At 50.1% G+C, this 17,159-nt stretch overlaps 7 protein-coding genes across 7 annotated transcripts; 3 read left to right on the forward strand and 4 right to left on the reverse strand.

Moving 5' to 3' along the window:
• Positions 1-863: 863 nt before the first annotated feature.
• Positions 864-2,427, reverse strand: LACBIDRAFT_329685 (uncharacterized protein; the record flags this gene model as incomplete). Its single annotated transcript, XM_001883932.1, has 7 exons — positions 864-1,012; positions 1,067-1,117; positions 1,163-1,299; positions 1,346-1,428; positions 1,478-1,607; positions 1,766-2,365; positions 2,423-2,427. The coding sequence occupies 7 exons, from the start codon at positions 2,425-2,427 to the stop codon at positions 864-866; spliced, it is 1,155 nt and encodes a 384-aa protein (XP_001883967.1).
• A 471-nt stretch (positions 2,428-2,898) lies between these two features.
• On the forward strand, positions 2,899-3,899 carry LACBIDRAFT_167127 (uncharacterized protein; the record flags this gene model as incomplete). The annotated part of the gene is made up of 7 exons (XM_001883820.1): positions 2,899-3,012; positions 3,068-3,210; positions 3,265-3,336; positions 3,388-3,494; positions 3,568-3,672; positions 3,740-3,811; positions 3,853-3,899. Coding segments are annotated over 7 exons (660 nt in total), but the record flags the coding sequence as incomplete, so codon positions are not given.
• A 356-nt stretch (positions 3,900-4,255) lies between these two features.
• LACBIDRAFT_303058 (uncharacterized protein) lies at positions 4,256-4,707 on the reverse strand (the record flags this gene model as incomplete). Its single annotated transcript, XM_001883933.1, has 2 exons — positions 4,256-4,495; positions 4,549-4,707. 2 exons carry the CDS (start codon positions 4,705-4,707, stop codon positions 4,256-4,258), a joined length of 399 nt encoding a protein of 132 aa, XP_001883968.1.
• Positions 4,708-11,620: 6,913 nt separating this feature from the next.
• On the forward strand, positions 11,621-11,808 carry LACBIDRAFT_303062 (uncharacterized protein; the record flags this gene model as incomplete). The annotated part of the gene is made up of 1 exon (XM_001883821.1): positions 11,621-11,808. The coding sequence occupies exon 1, from the start codon at positions 11,641-11,643 to the stop codon at positions 11,806-11,808; it is 168 nt and encodes a 55-aa protein (XP_001883856.1). The 5' UTR covers positions 11,621-11,640.
• Positions 11,809-12,152: 344 nt separating this feature from the next.
• On the reverse strand, positions 12,153-13,238 carry LACBIDRAFT_303063 (uncharacterized protein; the record flags this gene model as incomplete). The annotated part of the gene is made up of 1 exon (XM_001883934.1): positions 12,153-13,238. The coding sequence occupies one exon, from the start codon at positions 13,236-13,238 to the stop codon at positions 12,153-12,155; it is 1,086 nt and encodes a 361-aa protein (XP_001883969.1).
• Positions 13,239-13,460: 222 nt separating this feature from the next.
• On the reverse strand, positions 13,461-14,021 carry LACBIDRAFT_303064 (uncharacterized protein; the record flags this gene model as incomplete). The annotated part of the gene is made up of 3 exons (XM_001883935.1): positions 13,461-13,534; positions 13,618-13,803; positions 13,928-14,021. 3 exons carry the CDS (start codon positions 14,019-14,021, stop codon positions 13,461-13,463), a joined length of 354 nt encoding a protein of 117 aa, XP_001883970.1.
• A 2,356-nt stretch (positions 14,022-16,377) lies between these two features.
• LACBIDRAFT_294854 (uncharacterized protein) lies at positions 16,378-17,043 on the forward strand (the record flags this gene model as incomplete). Its single annotated transcript, XM_001883822.1, has 3 exons — positions 16,378-16,558; positions 16,612-16,885; positions 16,935-17,043. The coding sequence occupies 3 exons, from the start codon at positions 16,378-16,380 to the stop codon at positions 16,960-16,962; spliced, it is 483 nt and encodes a 160-aa protein (XP_001883857.1). The 3' UTR covers positions 16,963-17,043.
• Between the last annotated feature and the right edge of the window lie 116 nt (positions 17,044-17,159).

The raw sequence follows: 17,159 nt of genomic DNA on the forward strand, positions 1-17,159 counted from the left end.
GGTGCCTTGCATTGGGAAGTAGCTTGCTCTGGAAGAGAATGCTGCCTGAGCATTGTCTGGGAATGGTAGTGTTTGAAAGTCCGGTTAGGTTAGGTTATTGGGTGCCCAGGGGCTCTAACCGAGACCGAGACCGGTTAGGGTTCGTTCCCAGACCCAAAATAACCTAACTGGACCGAAGATAACTGATGAAAACCGGTTAGTTGCAGTTACTAACCGGTTAGGACCGAAAAAATAGAAAATCGATTAAAACAGCGTATATTTCTCATATTCCTTGCAGTAAACATTATTGCCATGCGTCGTAGCTTTAAAACAAGCCCAAGAACGCTAAATTCGGTGAAGAATTGACAATTTTATAATAATATTCTTGAAAGCCTACTATTTTAGCTAATAATTTAGAGATTTGACCATAACTCTGTCAGATTTTTAGTGTTTCTCATGCTTTTAGATGCGTTTTGAAGGGGTATAATAGGGTCGGTTGTAACCGGTCATAACCGGTTTTTTAACGGTTAGTTAACCGCAAAATAACCGGTTATTTCATTTCCAGAATTGACTAACCACTAACCGCGGTCCGGTTTTTTTGCGGTTAGGTCCGGTCTGGTCTCGGTTATTTTCCAGTTAATTAACCTAACTTCCAAGCACTAGGGAATGGTGTGGTGCCACTGTGTCCAGCTTTCTTTGCATCACCTATGGTTCGGTGCCCAGTCTCTGAGGATTGGTAAAGCGTTGCTTCATTAAAAAAAACAAAGCTCCCTCTGCCATTGCCCTGCAAAGGAGTTGAGTTTTCCCGAGTAGGCTGAACTCCAGCGGGAGCAGAGACGAAATCAATATCTTGAAAGGCACATTAGATAGAAACTCAAAGGCTGTCATGATGAAAAAGCACCGTCAACATCGATATTAAAGTGGTACAGGAGTGAGGATGGATATGCCAAAAAGACCCATGGAGGGAGCTCAATGACAACTCCAGCCTCCCAGAGAACCAGCCAGGTTTTTCGAGTGTGGTCAAAGCCACTTCCTGCAGTGGGGTGTGGTCAGAGTTAGGAAAAGGAGAAAGAGATGGAAAACAGACCAGGGAGAACGTACACCATGAGAAGGCAGACACCAACAATATTTTTGCTATCTGCATGAGGGCGACAGTGTACCCTGTCCTGGCCCGGAAACATACCATTCACGCAGAGGTTCCAGAAGCACCCAAACAGGGGCTTGGCATTTGGGTATCTCTGCTCATGCCACTCGGCACACCGGCGGAATCTTTCTGCGACGCCAGGGAAGAATAGCATCACAAACTGCTCTGCAAATCGTCTGTGCAGAGTCAGTTCAGCCCTTGGAAAAGCACAAAATTCCTCACATTATTCTCTGGATAATGGGCTGTGAAATAAATTTGTTTACGCGGTCCATATTCTGCTTGTGGAAGCCAGTGAGATCAGGTTCCTAGTGGAGGTGCGGTTTAGACACATCAGAAAGAGCAGACCTGCTATACCGCCACCTTAGAATACTGCCGATAGTGGCCTATGATGCAGGCAATGTGTGGGCCTCTAGCATTGTGAGCGTGCTTTCGGCAAACGGATTCGTTTGATGCCAATGGGTGGAGCAAGTCTTTGATTGCGGCACTGAGTTCATTGCAAGAGTCTCTTAGCCAGGGCAGTGCTGAGGAGCGGCATGCGAATATCCGGCCCTCGCAGTTGGCAAGGAAGGTTGGCTTTTGAAGAGACCTTAAGCCCTCATTGGATTAAATTAAAGTCAAAGGAATTCTCTGCAAAAGACGTACTCCTCATAGCGGACAGGGTAAAACTTGGCCACCATATCTTTGATTGCACCACTATCGTAGGCTGCTTCAATTTTTTCACAGTCACTTAGTGTGGGTGTGGCACCCTGCCATCCTGTTGAGGAAGCAGATCCGTCTTCAACTATTGAATACGAGCCGTTCAAAACAGTCAGACCGGCTTTTTGGAGCTTTTGACTGAGCCTTTCAAGTTTTCGGGCCGGATTACCTGCACGCTTGTGGTTATTTTTTGAGGAGGCTCCTCTGCGGTCAGTGCGTGGCTTTTTCTCAGAACCCCCCTGTATGAGCTCCCCATCCTCTGGAGCTGCATCACTGGTGTGATTTAAAGCGACGTCTGCCTTGCGTTTTGAACCAGTTGCATTGGGCTCGGGTACGACCTGGACTTGCTGGAGCCTGGAAGGTAGGGCTAGAGTGTGAGTTTTTTTACCCACAGAGATTTGCACTGGCACCCACAGCCAGCTGATAGCTTTTTCAGTTGGGTCCCTATCGAATGCGGTGATGTCACTGTCAAATGACAGATCTGGTACCAGGCACACGTTCTCTTTAGCTGCCAAGTCGCGATACCTTTTGTCGAGAGAGCGAAGGCTGTACGGACATGTGACCGCGTTTGGGCGGTTCGAAGAGGCGGGGGGCTCTGCTTACTGCATCATGTGGCAAGAAGGGGCTCAGGCTGGCGCAAAGTGGAGAGGATCTTTGCACAACGGATTTTTTAAAACATATTTGGTCATGTTTGAACAGGATCCGAGATGTCACACTCAACCTATTTTCGGATGCGGCATAATTGAAAAATGTGGCAGACAGTGCGAAGGCTGTAGCTGGCGAGGTGTGCCATCTCTTGTAGATGACGATCCCAACTACCTTACATTCTCAATTGCAGCACGGCCAAAGAACGCGCAAGTGGGCGGGGTACGTTTTGGGGTTTTGAGCATTCAACCAACTCGAACTTCTGATAAATGGCATTCCAAGTCCTGCGCAAAGCGATTCTAACGAAGGAACAACTCAAATTCTTTCAAACTTCGAAGACACACCAAGAACTCGTCTCATATATTGGGGTCCTCGTCGTCGGCCTCAGACTAACCGACGGATGCCATTCGTTGCCTACTGGCGCAGCTGCTGGTCTCGTCCTTTTGGACAGTGTTGAGCGGGTGGCGAGGGATACGCCTCCTGTGGAGAACTTCGAGTCGAGGTTTGGGAATCTGGCTTTTCGGATGTTTTATGATTGTGTCTCTGAGGTGCGTCTGTGTATCCTAGAGTTGGATTGAAGTATTCACCAACCATCGTTCATAGATTTCACCGGAGTTACACACATCGCTCCCTGGTTTGCCGAGTGAAGCTATCGAGGAACTGTCGGTCTGTTTCAGCGAGGCATGGGGCAATCGCATGCGTATCGATTTCGGGAGTGGGATGGAACTCAATTTCCTGTGCTGGCTGTAAGTTTCGGACTTCTTCCCCCTTTGTGATCGCTCAAGGCGTCATATACTCAGCTTATGTTTAGAATGGCTACAGGTCTTACGAAAAACGGACCACAGAGCGATCATTATTCGTTTATTCTGGAGGTGACTCACCTTTCTCATACTTCAGTCCGAACAGGACTGACCCGCTGGCAGATACATAAATACCATGCGGATACTCCAATCAACCTACTGGCTAGAACCGGCTGGCTCGCATGGCGTCTGGGGGCTGGACGACTGCCACTCTCCCCCGTTTCTCTTTGGTTCCGCTCAACTACGAGCTGGGCAACGCCATCGCCTCTTCCCCAACCCCAATGCCGATCCGTGGCACATCAGGGCATAAGTACACCCGTCCCAAGGCGATACACTACCCCGAGATGGTGGTGGAATACTTAAAAGACTACATGTATTTCACTTGTATCGCTTTCATTAACTCGGCGCGTCTTTCCCCCCTCTTCATTGAGCGCTGTTGACATCGACACACTCTCACTCACACAGATAAAGACAGCCTCCCTCCGATGGCATTCCCCCATGCTCAACGACATATCAGCCATGCGCCTCCTTCCTCCTTTCCCTCCTGGTCATTTCTCCTTCATTTCGCAGGTAAAAACATCAACTGAGGCATGCTCAAAATGTACCTTGCCGAAGTTCTCAACAAGCTCCCCTTACGGCGGGCCTCTACCGCCTCCGCCTGCTACATCTCTTCCATCCACGCTTTCCACGCCCTCGAAACCCGTGATATCACAGACAGTGCATGGGGACCACGTGCACGCGCATGATGACCTTGGAGGGGCTGGCCAGAAGGACGTTGGCTGGGGCGACTGCTGCGGGATCCCCGGTCTGTATTTGCTGTGGCTAGGTCGGAGGCGGAGAAGAAGCATGGGTTGAAGTTGGGTGAGGCGGGGGTGCCGGGTGTGAGGCCCTTTCCATTTGATTAGTCGACGATGGGGTTACGGGGTCATGATGCGACAGGCGGTAGCGGACCACATATGCTTGCTTCTATAGCTATAGTCTTAACATGAAACTATTTATCACGACGTTTTGGTGTCAGAGGGACGAGAGATGTAAGGGAAAAGAGTGTGCGAAGTCCTGATGCGAATGACTGGATGACAGAGAGGGGGAAGGGGGGTGAGATCCCACTGCGTGAGATGATACCAGTTGTCAGGTCCGATGGAGGGTAAGCTATGAATAAAGAAACGGTTCGCGAGGGCTCAAAATACCAATGAGGAGAGTCAGTTGAGGAAAAGACACAGAGGGGGTAACACTGGGCACCAAGCATGAGCAAAATAGAAGGCAGAGCATCCAGAGGTCACTGACTCCCAACGCACATTCGCTCAATCGTGCCTGACTGAGCAAAATCCTATTGATCGCGGCGTTGGTAGTCGACTTGCGAGAAGTCAGGTCCATGTCGAACTGTTCCTCAAGCTGGCGCCGCATCTCGCGCTTCGTCACGGAATTGAGGTCCGCAGATCGCATGATCTCTTGGACGGACCGCTCGAGCTCGAAGTCACTTGGTGCGCCACCGGCAGCAGGCGCACCACCACCGCCCAGGTTGGGTAACAGATATCTGGGGTGTGTGTCGTGGGTATTGGCATATCGAAGCAGTTGGTGGCAGGGCGTGGCGGGGCAGGCTGGTGGAAGTGCCCGATGTCGCCCATTGGTCGGAACTGGGACTGCGGGGTATTGCGACCTGACTGGTATCCTGGAGGTGGGCACATGCCGAGCTGGGATGGGGCTGGAAGCTGCGTCTTTGAGGCTCGTAGTAGGTTTCTCGGCCGTATAACGAAGCAGTGCGCGAATCTGCGTAAGCTTCCTTTGGTTTGGCTTGAGGGACCCAGGATCCGATACTGCGATTCGATTCCTTGTCCCAGGATTCATTCTCCTGATGAAGGATGTTAGCGAACAAAGAAAGAAGGTTGCAGCCAAAACTCACGCAGTCATTCCGCAGTTTGACAGGAATAGACTGAGGATCGAACTTCCCTTCGTCCTAGTTGATAACGGAGTTAGCGTCGTGTACTCTCAAAAAGAGAGATGAAAGCCTACGTGAGCGGTCGTCTTCTTGCCAGATTCACCAAGGACAGCGCGTGTTTGACCCCAAGAGAAATCGTCCACCCTCCAGAGCGAGTATAGAGGCAAGAAGGAGGAGAGGGCGGGAATGGCAGGCGTGTAGAACAACATCCATCCAATCATGTCCCGCTTCTGTCGCATGGCGAAAGCCAGGGCTTGAATGCCGTATATCGCGGCGACCATGATGAGCGATAGAGCGGGGATGGATTTGCCCCCACCGGCCACCAGTCCGATCAAGTACGCGATCTTGGGAGGTAATTAGATGCCTGGTCAAATGAAAGGGCAAAACTTACATATGCAACAGCGACAGGCTGCATGGGCGTCGAAACCAAATCAATCATAGCAATGAAACGCATCGAGAAGCAGCAGAAACCACAAAGCTGCTCCAAGAAGATGAGTTCCCTGAGGCTGTGAGCGGTCGAGCTGATCCAGCGGCGGCGTTGAGACAGCAAAACCCTCCAGTCATCAGGAGCCACGGTGTACGCATGGGCATCCCGGATAAACTGGGTTTTGAAGAGCGGGAAGTGCTTGAAGAGCAACGTGGTGAGGTATCGATGTTCGCCAAGATGCAGGAGGTTCTTCATATGCAGTGTGTCGACACTATTCTCCGAGTAGTCGCGGATAAGTTGGTTGGAGATGAGTAGCGGCCTGTGGGTGTCGGACGTTCTGATGCGGTAAAGGGTGAAGCAACCGGGCAAACAGGTGACGGATCCGAAAAGACTCTCGAAAGCCTTTGCCATGTGATGGGAGATAAAACACTCATATACTTTTAAAGAGGCTGTAAGGGGGCTAGATGATCAACTAGAAGCTTCAAACTTACCTGCATCATCGCAACGAGAGATTGCTTTGCGTCGGCCAGGTCAGTTTCGCCGCAAACACCGAGCAGCTTCTTGTCACGAATCATCCCACTGCGGTAGCTTAAGCCGACGAAGATATCGACAAAGGAAACGGACATACGCAGAGATGTGGCGATTGACAGAGAACGGGTCCACAGTCGCATCAGCGTCCGCCATGAACGAGTATTCATAGAAAGACGGGCTGACGCCGATGAAGTTCTTGATCTGGTGTTACATTTCGAGCTCGAGCGGATTCACCAGAGAGTTGAAATGGACCTGTTGATTCGGCGTCAGCGAAAGAATGTAGCGTGAAAGAAACCACGAACCTTGTTCAAGGAATGCATTCGAAGCATCTGGGAGTCTCGTTTACCACGACTGCCAGGACGGCTGCGCTCCGCCGACTTGCCAACCTTCGCAATGACCAAGTACGGCGCGACATGGCCTGCGCACTCATACAAGCCGGAGTAGACCTTGCCCGTGTTGTGCTGCTTGACTCCTTCACCGAGGGACGTGAAACTGAGAGGCTCGGGATCCAAATTCGGATCAGCTCCCAGAATATCGAGGACAATGCGCAGGGTTGGGCGATCGTTACCGGAAACAGCAATCGTTCAATGGCAAATGGCGGGGGGCAACTTGCGCCTGTCGCCATACTGCATCTGAGCGAGGGAGTCGAAGGTCTTGCGCAGGGAAGTATCGCCTTCGGTGTAGCGCGGCACCCCCAAGTCTTGAAGGAGCAGATTGCAGAGCTAACAGGTAAAGGGGGCGCTGTCAGCGCGATACAGCGACAAGAGTTCTGGCCGATCACTTACAGCTCGACTGACCGCTGCCCAGAAGGCGACAGGCCCGCGTGAGGCCAAAGGGAGGAGCTGCTGCATGCTTTTGCTTGGTGGAGGGTTGAGAGACCGGGTCGTGTAAGCTACTGGCGGTTGGTAAGAATGCAGGGAAAGCTTCGATGCGGCAAACTCACCCGTAGGAGTTCATCAAACAGGACGGCCACCTAGCGGTCTCTGGACAGTGCCCTGCCCCTCGACTGCGCTACTTTAGGGCGCCAGGTGAGCTCAGGTCAGAGCTCTCAGAGGGCAGGCGTCAGCCGGGTCGCTCAGCAGATCTCCGCTCGGCGAGCCACGCCAAAGCCTGGCTACTGAGGCCTGAGGGAAGAGCATTGTTGTTCAACCATGGTGGGAAAAATCACGCTATTACAAACTCAAGAACGGTCACGTGCCTTCACTCGGAAGGTACTAACAATAACATTGAGCACAGCATTTCCCCCCTTACGACGCATTGGAAAATCTTTGCCAACTCTATACCCCTCGACGGCCGGTTGACGGCCCCAGAGTGCCTCTGCATCGAGCCTTCAATCCGTCGCGGTGTCTCGCGATAGTTTTCGGTGAGAAGTTGGCGTTAGTTTTTGGGGTATCAGCTCCGAAACCAGTAGACACCTTAGTTGAACAAGTTTCTCAACAGAACTACGAAGTATACCCCCCATTCAACGCTTTGTAAAATGAACGATTCCCGTTCAGGCTGAGAAACCGACTTTGGCCTGGCTGGATTTCGCTTTTGACCTTTGGAGCCCCGCCATCAGCCTGTGGCTTAGGTTTAGGCCAGCGAAGCGACCACCTTCCAAATCACCTCTGGCACGTCATCCTCACACTTGAAGGAGAGCTCCTATAGGCGTACGCCTATTCCTACTGGTGTGATGCCTACAGGCCACCGCTCAGACATCTGGTCCTTCCTTTAACAAAAGAAAACACATTTTCTGGGCAACTTGAAGTCGCGATTTTGCCTACGCAGAGCTCATTTAGCCTCCTGTTGAACGACGAGGCAAGTTGGTTTGTATCTCTCGCACCTCAGATGTCACATCTGCTTTACAAGGAGAAAGTATTCCCGCCTTTCAGAATCATGCAAAACCGCTACAATTAATATGCCGCCGCGTCCATGCCTCTCGGACACCTGATCACTTCTGGTTTATCAAGACGAGGTCTCGACCCGCCTTCCGTCCCCGAAAAAATACTCGACACCAGCATCCTGGAACAATCTTTCCACCTAATCACGGTGCTGATGTCTGGCGCCAGACTTTCCCCATGCAGAAATTGATAAATTTGCGTGTATAAAGATGAGTTGGCGTTCATTTTATCAATTCGCTTCTGTATAGATCTAATTCCAGGCCTTCTAGGCAATCTCTTAAACCAATGCAGCGTAGATGTGTGAAGTTTGCGAAAGCTAGTGCACGGAGAAGGGAAATTACCTTTTATTTCTGATACTTCTACTTATGACACCCCGAAGACGGCTGTTGTGCGGTGCGCCCTTGTCATGCTATATCCAAATTGCTCGAACATGCAAACCAAAGGTTATACATTGCATTTGTCATGCTGAGGAGAAGGCCTCGACACCATGCGCAAAGGAAAGCGCTCAACACTAGAATTCAGGAACAACCTCTCCAACCCAAATTGCAACTCTGATATCCGGCGTCAGCCTTTCGCTGTACAGGACATATACTTAGGCGTTCAATACGGTGGGCGTTCAACTAAATTTGTATCTTTCACACGGTCATCAGTACTGCAGGATCCAAACTTCTCAGATACCTGATTCTCGGAATGCATGTGTCACCTCACCAGTCAGAAAGAGACTCTGTACCCGATGAAAGCAGTCAACGCCAAAATCTGATATCCCATCTGAGGTTTTCGCCATCTATGCGCCATACCTACGCTCCTAATACGCTAGGTATGTCAAATTATATCCCAACTCCACTGTCAGATTCAACTATTCATGCGCTCCACAGCGGTTGTGATTCAAACTTTCGCACCCCACAATAATTTCCAGGTACCAGCCGGATACTTCCAAGCAGAGATCTTCTCCCCGTCCATCGAAACACGAGGTTTCCAAACACCCCTCCGCTGGTACCGATGCGGAACCGGCCATTCAGCCTCTCCGCGGCGCCACCACCGCATCGACACTTGAGCAGGCGCCAACTCATTCATCTTGAGACGAGTTTGGCGGCACCGGAGGGGCCTTCACGACATCTTCGTACACCTTATCAGCGAACATTCGATAGCCACGGAGGCAATGGCGTCTGATGTCGCGGACGAGTGCAACATTATTCCGTAAATAGTTTCCCAAGGCCATCCAATTTGACGCCTTCCCTTAAGTAGTAGATATTTGTGTGTTTTCAGAGCTCAGGCTAAAACATACGTTGACCAATTTCGGGTTGAAATTCTGCGAGAGATATCTTCAGCTTAAGCCTCCAAAGACAGCAGCAATGTGTGTACCGCTGTGGTGTGGTTTTATCGGAGTATTCCATTCCGCTTTTCCGCCACTCTTACAAATAACATTGACGACGCAACATACCACAACGCTTCGAGCTATCATACCCCAGTTGACTTCTGCATTATCTGATAGACGATATTCTATGCCATTCCACAGCCTATTGAAATAAAGAACGTGCTTAGCATTACATCAAACATACCCAATATATCAGTTGACTTACAGCAGGTGGCTTGGAAGAGATATCACGAGTAACAAGGTTGATTCCGGCAACCTCATTGGTAATCCGCGATGAGATTCTTCGGGGAACATCAGCAGGGAAAACAAACCTGCATCCAAGGGTAATAACAAGTAAAAAAGTGAGCGGCGCTCCCCAATAACAAAAGAGAATAATACGCACCAATCCGCTGTCATGAGATCCTCGGATTGGACCGCGCTCAATAACCTAAAGCGCGGACGTCATAAAAAATCAGCGCCCCTGTGAAGAGAAACCGCCATGTGGGAATGAGGCACAGAAAATGCACCTGTTCATAAGCCCTTTGGTCGCCCATGACGCCTGCAGCCTTTACAGGCAACAATACAGCAAAAGCCTAAGAAATCTGGCTGTACAAATCTGCTTTCCTGATTTCCTCGAGATAGATGCTGTCCGCAAGTTGCAAAATCTTTACTTGATCGCGCGTAACGGGACATAAGATGCGAATGGCCAGTCCCAGCCCAGGGAACAGATGCCGCTGCACGAGTGGAGCAGGAATTGACAAAAGATGCCCCAGGGCCCGGACCTCATCTATTCCGATTGAGTGAGAATGACCCGACAGCTTGAGTAGGTGGCGGAGGATAAAGTTTTATCGGACATACCCTCGAACAGCTCTCCCAATGGCTCGATAGCTTTGAGTTTCATGTCCTTGAGGAGACCGCCGACGTTGTGATGGGTTTTGATAGTCGCGCTGAGTCCCTTGAAGCTGATGCTCTCTATGACGTCAGGATAAAGGGTGCCCTGGAGGAGCCATTCGACACGGACTTTGGCTGCCGCGCCGGCCTTTTCCTCCCCATCGGCAGCGGCCTCGATTTTCGCAGCCTCCTCTTCAAAAACATTGGTGAAAGTACTACCAATGATTTTCTGTTTCTGCTTGGGATCCAAAGCCATTGCCATTCTCGTGCGGCCGATAGCATGGAAGTCCAGAGGAGGTTGAGAAAGCTGGTTTCCATAAGACACCCATACCTAAAACTCGCCACATAAATTTCAGACCGAGTGTCACAACGAGGGCTGGGCTCACCTGCATTTCCTCGCCTAGTCCCTCAAACAAGGCTTCTACAGACTCTTCTCCTCCGGTCTTATTGATCTGTATCTCCGCAAAGCCATATTCGCGGTGGTCACACTTCGTTACCTCCCCACCTAGGTTCCAGGCGATTTCCTGGCGATGTCAGTCCAACCGCGAATACGGCTATGGCCTGAAACCTGCTTGAAGTCCATAGCAAAGGCCGAGGATGGGTATTCCAAGCTCAAAGACGGTAGGATCAGCATGCGGCGCATCTTTGTCGTATACGGAGTATGGGGAACCGGAAAGGATGATACCTGAGTGTGTAAATTGATGTGTGAGCATTGGGATATTTGAACGGAACGTACCCCTGGGTTTGAAGTTGATACCCCTTATCAAGGCCGTGCATGGCATAAGTTCCGCATATACGTTGCTCTCTCGACATCTCCTAGTTATCAGATGGCTGTACTGTAAAATTATGAGCATCTGACGGTAAATCGATGCCTTTGTCTGAGATATTTTCGGGTATTCTTCAAGTTTTCACGAGCTCTCGATTCCCACATACCCCTTCGATGATAGAGAGTATTTACACAAGGCGATGGAAATCCAGCCGGGTGACAAAGGATTGCGCATGTAGTGCGGAGCCTGAAGCAAAAGATAGCGTAAAGACCGCGATAGTTGCTACAGCTATAGGGTGAATCGCAGACTGAAGGAGGAATCGTTGCCGAGTCCAGGAGTTCTGTCACTTGAAAACGCCATATGTGCGGGATGTGGAAGTTCCGGGAGGACCTGAAAGTGCCAACGGAAAAGAGTGAGCGACATACAGGTCGCTGGCTCCCGAGCTTTAGCTTAGAGGCACATGTTTCCTAAATAGTGCAAAGGGCAACGATAAATGCGGACGAAAAAGACCAAACGACGTACATGGTACAGGTCACGAAAATCTCCAAACAACAGCTCAGCTCCCTAGCACAAGAAATTCATGGATAATTATGTACACTATCGACAAACAAGTAGTCGAGATGCAATGTGATGAGGTTAGGAGTGCGTATGGTATCGAAAGCGGACGGAAGGGGTGCTCGAGAAAAGTATGCACAAGCGGATGGTGGTACAACAGAAGCGACAGGATAGTGAGTTGTAGAGACGACGAAAAGCGATGAGTACGGACAAGTGTGCAAGATGAAAGACAGAAAAAAGAGAGAGTTGTTAAAGGGGGATAGTAGGTAGGCTGATGATATCGATGGATGGTGTGACAGCCCGACAAGAATGGGTGAAATTATGTAAATAGAAATGTGTCAGTGAGCATGTACAGGTGAAGAATGATAAAGTAGGGTCCAAGGATGGAGGATGGACGGGCGGTAATTAGTTGGTTTCGTAGGGTTGGGGTTGTTGTTGTCGATGAGAAGAAGAATCGATGGATGAAACCCAAAAGAAAGAAAAAAAGGGAATAAATTCAAAACAGAAAGAGTGAGTTCGAGTTCACGGGCGAGCGCGTCTTCACAGATTACCACCCCCTAAAGCGACAACCGTCCGCCCAACTCTTATTCCTCCCCATAGCCAACCCCCTCCTCTCCTCCCTCTCCTCCGCCTCCCCCCCACTCCCCCTTCTCTCCCTATCAGGAGGCTGTGTTTGATCCGCATTAGACGGACCAGCCGCCCCATTCCCATTCCCAGCAGCCTCCCCTTTAGCTCGAAGCTGAACCATACTAGGCGTAGTCATCAACGGCTTCAACCCCCCCAGCACATTACCCCTGCTACCCCCATTTGTACTTGCACGATACCCCACAGGGTTGACCTTGCTCACTTGTCGTTCCCACAACAAATTCCGCCTCAAACTCTCCGACATCTCTGTCTGGAGCATCTGACGGCGGGTCATACGCGGCGTGGAAGGCGCAGCGGGGGGAGGGAGGTTGTACGGGTGTCCAACGGGGATAGGTGTGGGTGTTGGGGGCTGTTCCTCAGGGTACGGACATCTATCAGACACTTGGCGACGAAGTTGACCACATGCGTTGAGCCAAGGTGGAATGACATTATCGTCCAAGGTTGTAAGCCTACCAGACATGGCGGAAGAAGCGCGTGAGCTCGTCGAAGAGGTCAAGTTGCACTTCTGATGGCGGTGATACGGTTTGCTGTTGGAGTCTGCGTCTTTGTCATGCGGTTCGACCGCGTCCTCGCCTTTGCGAATACGAGCCTCCACATCGTCTTTGGGTTCATCCACGTTCGTTCGAGCCTCCATGCAAATCTCACCTGCTGACGTTCGACCCTCACCACCCGACGCCCTCACAGCTGAGAGCGTCCCAGCTCGTCCAGGCAAAGTAAGACACTGCCCATGAGCCCTCTCCCCCGCACTTAAAAGCACAGGAGCAGGCGTGGTGGTGATGGTGCGCATGGGGTTGTGGTTTGTATCGATATTTGGGTTGACATTGATAGTGGTGGAATTGAGGGAGTGAGGGGATGGCGGGTGTTGACGAAGGCATGGGAGAGGTGGTGGATGAAGGCGGAGATGGAGGGCCCTGTGCTGTTGCTGTCGAGGGAATGGAGCCTCCAGACTCTGCAACCGCCCCAGAAGACACATAACCACCCGCAACATCCGCCACAGCAGGCGTAGGTAACGACTCTGCTGCAGAAATGACGGCCTCCCTTGTCGTAGTGGGTTCTGACAGAGGAAGGAGGGGCAAAATGGATAGATTGTACCTGACTGAGCAGGGTTCGTCCAGTACTGCGGTGTTAGTAGCGGGTGATATCGAAATCGTCGCAATGCCGCTCGGGTTGTATGGTGGGGGTAACATATCGCATATAATCTTCCCAACGCTCATCGGATAACGGAGCCGGATCTCCGTATTGAAGACGGCTTGCGGGTCGGTGGGATGGGTATATGTGGCAGGGCTGAGAAATGAGATATCAAGTCAGCATCGTTTATTATGTGTAAAGAAGGGAAGGGAAGGGAGCACGAAAAGAAGGTCACTTACAAGCCCTCTCATCCACATCCAAAGTCGGGGTAAGCGGACGATGATCTACATCTCCATCTCTCTCGACTGGGTGCTTCTTCTTCTCTGATGGTGGACCGGCCAACATCAGTTCGCGATACCAAAGCCTACAAGACATGTTCTCGAGTCGACGCCCGTCTTTGAGTGATTCTTTGCATTTCGTAAATACTGTGAGGTATGTTAATAATTTGAAGTAGAGATTGGAGAGGAAAGAGGAGGAGAGATAAGAAAAGAGGAAGAGAGGAAGAAAAAAGAGGGAAGGAGAAAAGAAGAAGACTAAAGGGCAACTCACGCGTCCACAAGCCAGCCAAAGCCTCGCCCCCTTCAAGCTCCCTAACAGCGTCCGCCGTGACAGAAAGAACGGGTGCTGGAAAAGCGACGAGCATCCCATGTAGTATCGAACAAAGTCAGAAGCAAGGTCCGAGCAAGGTTGGGTGTGTGCGGGGTGCAACGGATGATGATGATGCCGATGATAATCGATAATGGTTTAAAAAGTTGTCTTCTGTATCGCCATCCGTCCTCCGATTCGAATGGCGGTGGCAGAAACCCAACTCGAGCCCCAACCCCAGAACCTAAAAGAAAGAATAAAAAGCGAACGAGCGGGAGGAAAAAAGAAACGCACACACTCAAACGGGATGAACCCGCTTCTCGGTCCGAGCATATAACTCACGTGACATGTTCCGGCTTTTGGTACGCAATGCCTCATCCCTCCTTAAACGCAAGGTTCTTCTCGCTTCTGGTGCCTTCCTGGAGGTGGAATTGACACAAGGGATGACAGCTCAGAGGATACAGAACTGGAACTCTTCCGAGTCAGCTTGAATTAACATGCGGTGGGTAGCATTCCAAACATCTACCCGCCCGCCCAACATAAACTGATGATAAACAACTTGGTGTTTGCTTGGTGGCTCCCACGTACACTTGTCGAAAATGAGCAGGTAAGTATTTTTCCTGTAATGTGTTCATTCTTTGGAAAGATAAACATCGATCCCAGATTTTTATCGCCCGACAGCCCCGGATAAGATCGGTATAAAACCCCCTTCAATCTTCTGCCACGGTACTCTTCTCTAACATATACTATCCCTCAGTACGTCCCTTGACATCCCACCTTTGATTCTCCACTCATGGCCAGACTTAAACAAGTAAAACACAACCACGAAACTCTTTTCAATCGCTATCTGTCTCATCGCCACCCTTTACACCGCGGCTCCTGCAACAGCCATCAAGGAAGTCTGCAGAAATGCCTGCGACTCACCAATCCCGTTCTGCATCCAGGGATACACTGCGACGCGTTTCAACGTTAATACTCCCGACCAATGCTGGCGATGCTGCCAGGCTATTCCGGATGGATTTGGGTGTGACGGGACATACTTCTTTTTATCGACAACCAAAACGCTAATTTGGCTATACTTTTAATCAACAGATGTCTAGATCTGAGGGAATAGTCTTTCGTGTCCTTCTGTCCCCAATCGACGCTTTTTGAATCTACATCATGAATGAACAAACGTTCATCGAAAATTCACAATTAGGCAAGAAAATAAAAACTCCGACTGCTGTTGAATGTAGGCGCTCACTGATGGCCCGCCGGCGTCTTCGCATCGCGCCTCAAGCTGTCCTTGCGTTGGTGTCTAAGTACCGGTACAATCCCCGTCTAAATTCTGAAAGACTGCATTCAATGACCCCGTCGCTTAGGATTTGAAAACCCAAATCCTCGCTGGCAGTCGTCACGACCATCGATGATAAAAACCGACGTCTTCAAATTCTTAATATGGGAAGGCATTCAATTACTGTTGAATCGCTCACAATTCTTAAAGCTGTCCCGAGCTTCTCCCGAACCTTCCGCCGATCATAAGTTGTCTCGTTTATTTGACGCTTGATCAACAATTATTTTTGCTGCACCGGTTGTCCGATCTACATGAAATGCACTGGGGGTCAAAAAGCAAGCATTTGTCGAGTATCATTACAACGAAACACGGCTTATCTATGTCTCAACAGGAATGACTCACTACTTTACCCTACCCAGGCACTCGAGTACATCTGCACTGCCTTCGCCGCGCTCGTACAAAGAATTCCACCAACGTCTTCGCCGTGCCCATAATCCGAACCCATTCGCATCCAAACGGGGGTGGCGACTGCCGTTTTAGTTGTGCCTAGCTGGGGGGTTGGCGCCGTGCACTGCTGCTGTGAGTGCGGTCGTCATTGATTCTCAAACGTCATAGTACTAACCCAGGATCAGATAAAACTTGCTTTTTCCTTTGCAGATTCAGGGGATCAAGGACGAGAAGGGTAACAAAGACAGAACGTCCCTCACTTCAACGAGAGCAACTGGGTTCTAAGACGCGTCGTTGCACTGGGTGCGTTTTTTCTCCCAAACCCCCACATTGGTCTCATTATTTGGATCTGACTACGTCAAGAAAGGCCACTTCTGTAGATACTGTAGTCTACATGTATGTAGTAGCCAAACATAATAATAATTGAGCGAGCGCAGTTGAATCGGCGTCACTTGGGAGTGCTTGGGAGCAACTTGGCCGAAAATGATATCCGGCCTCTTTTTTTTCAGACGAGGTGATCGAACGTCATCAAAAAATACCGAGATCTCAGGTACCGGTCACCCCTTGCGACCCCGATTCGGGTTTGTTTGGCCTGCACTCGTGATGCTTTCATCAGCTGTGATAGGAGGTCTTTCTTTTCGGCCTATGTAAAGGCCCACTTCCCACACTGATCATCATCGTTATCACTTCCAGCATGCCTTCACTGTCTGGTGTTTCTCTTACATCGACTGAGCCACTATCGACCCATCCAGCACCTGCAGCACCTGCAGATGTCCCATTATCCCGAATGGCAACTACCGAATATCTCTATGGCTCTGCAGCACAGTCATCATCTCGGGCAGAACAGCCCCCATCTCCAGTTCTATCTGATTCTGGTATGTTTCAGCTCTAATCATAACATTCAGGATTTTCTTGATGACACATATAGAGTCTTCGTTGAAACACTTCCTGCGAGATCACTTCTCTCAGCAGGAAGAGGCCAACGCAAGAACTACCGCCGATCTCTCACACCGATTGAGTGAGATGACCACTACCCTGGAAAATCTCAAATCCACGATGGAACATGTGGAGGGCACACTCCAGCGTGTTGAAACGACCCTACAGAAGTCCTTTGAACTACAAACGGAACTGTTCACTTTCCAGCGCTCCTCCATAATGCGACAAGAAGAAATACAATCAGGTATTCTAAGTCTTCTGAAGAAGTGAGTATTTCCGTCTGTTTTGTATGGTTGCTGAATGCCCTGTTGGCAGGCTTGCTGTTACATCAGACTCAGAGTAGGGCACAGAGGTTCAGTGGATAGTTATGGCATCTCAAAGCATATCATACATAGTTAACCAATTCATTTTTTCATCCATATTTTGGAAGGCTGAGAACTGCAGAAAGTCTGAGTTTTGAGAAATCCGAATGTCTGAGTGTCCGACGGTCTGTGGTGCAGTTGAAGTAGTGGCCCCAGCCCAAATCTATGAGGCAGTACT

The sequence above is a fragment of the Laccaria bicolor genome, genomic scaffold (assembly GCF_000143565.1).
Source record: "Laccaria bicolor S238N-H82 LACBIscaffold_23 genomic scaffold, whole genome shotgun sequence".
NCBI classification, from domain to species: Eukaryota; Fungi; Basidiomycota; class Agaricomycetes; order Agaricales; family Hydnangiaceae; genus Laccaria; species Laccaria bicolor.